Source organism: Sinocyclocheilus rhinocerous, unplaced genomic scaffold, assembly GCF_001515625.1.
Source record: "Sinocyclocheilus rhinocerous isolate Xijiao unplaced genomic scaffold, SAMN03320098_v1.1 scaffold3460, whole genome shotgun sequence".
Lineage (NCBI taxonomy): Eukaryota > Metazoa > Chordata > Actinopteri > Cypriniformes > Cyprinidae > Sinocyclocheilus > Sinocyclocheilus rhinocerous.
The window spans coordinates 152,738-157,880 of NW_015643581.1; the positions used below are offsets into that span (position 1 = coordinate 152,738).

Genomic DNA, 5,143 nt, shown 5'->3' on the forward strand with positions numbered 1-5,143 from the left:
GGGGGGGGGGTGATAATAATTTGGCGATATTTTGTGCGTGTGTGTTTTTGCGCTTGACCATGGTTGGTTTAGACTAAAACCGCCAGTAGGTGGCAGCCCAACCCTGTCTTTATTCAAATGATTCATTCAAAACGGATGATTCATTTAGAAACAAAGCAAATGACTATGGTCCAAAATCACATACTCCCGTAAGTAGTTACTTCGTGACCGCAAAAGAATGAATGTAATCTGGACTTACATAATGTTGTCATTGTCCCATGACCTACCAGTGTCAGTTGTGACACGTCACAGCCATTCGTAAATCCTCTCCCTTGGTCTCATGGGATGGTAAAGTGTCCATTGTATGCACACTCCAGAATCACGCCGGAAGTAGTAGGTCATCTTTGCCTAGTCTTTTATGAGTACTTTGAATTCGGACATACTTCTTTTGTCACCTACTGTTTTTCGAGAGTAGGGAAGTATGCGATTTCAGATGCAGCCTGTCGTTATTAATGGGTCGCTAAATAATTGACTTAAAGGGATCATGAACTGTCTTTGTTTTTTATTTTGTACTGTTCTCTGAGGTCCACTTATAATGTTATCAAGATTTTTACATAAAAAAACATCATAATTTAGAAATAATAAGCTATTTTCTGTCCTGTTTTCATTTGAACGTTCTGTTTGAATAGGCTTGCCGGATTGTAAACTCGTAAGTAAACGCCCACTGCTATGATTAGCTAACAGTTGTGTATGTTTGACAGCGTACATTCCTCATAAATGGACGCCGCTGTGATTTAGGTCAAAAACACATCGATAACTCAATACATATCAAACAATCTGTAAGAAGAGACAATCAATATGACCACGTAATGTTGCGACATTATTGTCAGATCCAATATATTCGGCACAGCATTGTCTTTTAGTTTCAATCTTTTTGAAAATCCCGCATTGAGTTGAGCCTTGTTTGTAAACGAATCCGCGGTAAAATGAAGTAAACAAAGGACCGTGACGTGGTCTGGATCTTCATTAAAAATAAAGTTCATTCAATCGTTCCTAATGCTGGGACCAGAAGGAAGGCAACGCAAACACTGTTTTTCCACAACTTGGCACTGCACAGCGTCTTGTTGTCTTCAGAGCCATCTTTATTGTTTGGTTTCTGCATAGACCCGAGTTCGCCTCTCTCGTAAACACTACATGCGTGAATCGGTGGGCGGGGCTAAACAAACAGTGATGTAGAAGCAGGTGTTGATCTTCTTCTGTGGAGGCGGTGCTTAGCCGCTCTATTACATCATAGGGGTTACATTATTATTACACCCCTTAAGAGGTTAACTTATTGTTTGTTGAACTTTTGCATAAAATCAATATCACATTCGCAATCATACTCATGCATATTACTTAACTATATCATATATAAATATATAAAACAAATGCTCATACAGGGATATTTTTGCCCTCCTAACTTGAATTTAGGGGCATTATAACTGCATTCTAATAGGCTTTATCAAGCAGTGAATACTTTTGGGCTTCAAGTGTTTTTTTTGTTTTTTTTGCAAAGTGAACTAATGTAATGTACATATCTTTGATAACACATTTATTGACCATTTTGTGGTCAATGAACACGTAGTTTCCCATAATCCTCCAAAGTCTCCAACCAACATGAAGTAATATGCATTTTCATTAGTTCAGTCATGAAACTCTAGATGGCACAGACTCATAGGTCCTTTACGTATTTTGTTAGCAATCACTTATTTTAGTACATGGTATCAACTGGATGGCCTGAGATTGCTTGCTCAATATTTAATAGTCTGATTCAATGTTTGCTGTAAACTGGTCTTGCAGGGCACTCTCAGAAACCCTCCACCTCCACCAGCACCACATGTCTAGATCAGCTGCGAGATTTATGTATGCATAGTCATGCAGCAGCGGCATATCTGACATGCTCACAGCAGCGTGTCTGTGTATATTGGCACAAGCAAGTCCATACTTGCTCTGCAGCAGCATGCACTGCAGATCTAGTCCGCCAAGACCAAATATAGTAACATTGTCATATCAATTAACACGCTACAGCTATTCTGAGAGTTGTCATGATTGAAATATTATATATTAATTGCTTTAATGGAACCATCTGAATCATATTCCAGCACAGAGGGACTGCATCCAGTACTGGAGGAAAGCTGATCATTTCTAATGTGATAACCTGCACAATTCAAGACCGTACATATTACAAAATATCCTACAGAAATAATAAACTCAGCATGAAATGCCACTCACACCCCCATTTTACCACTAAAAATTAATTATCTTAATTATGAACACACGAGATTATAGCGCTAACAGTTTTACCGTTACTGCACTTTATTCTTCTTCTCGTTATTTCCCCACAGCGGCTAATGAACCAGAAGTCTCACACATTCACAGAAAATAATTTACTTCCACGCTGAAAAATAAGGTGGGTAATTGCCATAACCAGGGTTCCCACTCTAAGCCAAATGTCAAATTCCCTGACTTTTCCCTGACTTTCACTGACTAAAACGCTGAATTTCCATTACCTATAATGATAGGAAAACAAGCCGCTGTTGTGCTGAGCACTGAGTAGACAAAAACCAGCCACAGACAGTATTTTAAATCCATTTGCAAGCTTTATTTACTTGTTCACAGAAGTTTTTAGTACAAAAAACTAAGATAAACACGCATATACACTACCTTTTTTTTTGCTTTTACCTAGGGCTGCACGATAAATCGCATGCGATATTTACACATCGTTGAGCCGTTGTTCACTGACGAGCTGCGCAAAAAATTGCGCGAATATGAACGTGGTTTTGCGCAGCTCGTCAGTGAACCATGGCTCTGTGTAGTTAATGCTGCTTAATGTGAAAGCCCGCAGGTGATGGAGATTTACCGCTGATTACAGAACCGGCTTTACTGATAAGATGCGCGTTAAATATCGCATGCGATTTATCGTGCAGCCCTACTTTTTACCCATTAAATGCACTTTGATATTTTTCTGCACTACTTCTACAAAAATTAATTTATGTTTTTTACACTTTCAGCGGTTAAACGCTCTGAAGGATTTTCTGTTTGTCATCAAGTTCATCATTCAGTCTTTTTATTTCAGCCTCGTGACTGCATTTGACTTAAGTGATTGCCAGTTGGCAAGCGGGAAGGGAATAAAATGGTGCTGAAAAATACCATAACCATAACAATAGGCAAATCGCGTGAAACAGTGCGATAAAAAAAAATTATGGTTTAGAAAAATGGCATTTTGATAAACAGAAACTAAAATTCAAAGCGACAAACAAAAAACCCTGATATTCCATAAATTGGACAAAAAAAAAAAAAAAAAAAAAAAAAAAAAATTTCCCAGCAAGTGGTCCATATGACTATATTCCAAGGATTCTTAAGCCATTCTCCTTTTGTGTTCAATGGAATAAAGAAAACGATTTTGCTTTGCAACAACATAAAGGTGGATAAATAATGATAGAAAATTCTAATCCATTCGATACTCACAAGCTACTTATTTGGTATCAATATCTTTAAAAAATATTGATGCTGAAATTATATTAATAAAAAATGTGGGGTTCTGCACCACTTTCAAATGTTTTAAGTACTTTTCTTAATGTTTGTACCAAAACACCCTGACATATTCCCTGACTTTCAATGTCTGGAACAGAGCTTTTAAAATTCCATGATATTCCAGAAATTTCATGACCCGTGGGAACCCTGCATAACCTTTAGAACATTAATGTTAACCAGTAGTAGATTACTATTTTATATATATATAGTCCATATGAATTCCATACAACAGTAGCCTAAAACAGTGTCTAAATAGCTATTTGGCTATTGCTGTTAGCATTAGTTAACCAATTAGTTAAGTAATTCTGATGATAAATTATCAAATCAAACATTTTTATGTTCTGATTTTGCACAAAAAGATCAGACACTTGTAATAAGTGTAAAGAGAGAGAGAGAGAGTAAAGTTCAATTTGATTTCGACTAAATATTGGTTTTATTGTGCATATGTGAAAATGATGATCCCTCTCACTGTATGAATGCATCTTTTTGGTGTGTGTGTGTGTGTGTGTGTAAGGTCACCTTGAGTCTGGATGAGGTGAAGGATTTTGCCTGTGGTCTGCCGGATGGCATCATTATCAGAGACTTTGGGCTCCTCGTTCAGTCTTTCCAGCTGACTCAGCAACATCAGCACCCGGGAAGCACTGGGAATACAGGAAACCATCACAACAGGCAAAGTACACCATCATCAAAGCTTGCTACATAGTAAAGATGTCTCACACCTCTTTAGGTAACATCAGACATTCAGCAAACTATGTACACTGCATATCGTCATCACAGAGCTGCTAATGAATGTGTGTGTGAATGTAATTTTGGGAACACATTTATACACAGGTTATAGGTAGTTAGTTAGTGTGTGTGTGTGTGTGTGTGTGTGTGTGTGTAAGAGGGGGAAAAAACCAACCTCTTTTCTGCCGCCATTTTGGGTTTATTCATGTCTTGTCACATTCAATAAGTCGTCAAATTGACTGCTGAGGGGAAGAAAAATGTAGAAATGCGCTTATGTAGAAAATCTAATTTAATTTATAAAGAGTATCAAGTCACACTAATGCTACTTTGCACAATCATGAACCATAAGTACCCTACCAATTCAAGGATAGAAAACAGCAGCAAGAATCTTAATCAATATCAACGGCTGTGTCTCAAAACTTAGTGAGCAACCTACCTATACAGCCACCTACCTATCAGAGCCTACTGAGCTGCCAAGCTAGACAACATTGTTAGGCACCATTACCTATCAGTCTACATGAACAGCATTTTTGGTCATTAAAACTAGAGGTCGACCGATGTATCGGTTTTGCCGATTAATCGGCACCGATAGTTTTTTGCTGGAACTATCATTATCGGCCAAAATCCATGCCGATAGTTTTCCGGGTTGCGTCCGTTGCTGGAACGGCTGAGAAGGGTCTGCTGTCATTATACAGTACGAGAGCGGCCTCTAGTGGTTGAAATCACTGACAGCAGGTGCTATTTGTTTAGACACGTGATACTGCACGCTGAACAGAGCGGGAAACTTCAGACGCGGATTTAAATGCAGCCGACAGAAAATCCTGCCGTGCCACAGAGCGCCATTCACATAGTTTTCCATTAAATT

At 38.3% G+C, this 5,143-nt stretch overlaps 1 protein-coding gene across 1 annotated transcript in view; it reads right to left on the reverse strand.

Moving 5' to 3' along the window:
- LOC107757430 (cytosolic carboxypeptidase 1-like) overlaps positions 1-5,143 on the reverse strand; it is a 37,712-nt gene that overhangs the window by 30,942 nt on the left and 1,627 nt on the right. Inside the window, exons 2-3 of the mRNA XM_016574902.1 lie at positions 4,454-4,520; positions 4,072-4,193 (exon numbers count right to left, since the gene is read on the reverse strand). Of these exons, the coding sequence (XP_016430388.1) occupies positions 4,072-4,193; positions 4,454-4,485 (154 nt within the window). The 5' untranslated portion in view covers positions 4,486-4,520. The remainder of the gene's footprint in view (positions 1-4,071; positions 4,194-4,453; positions 4,521-5,143) is intronic.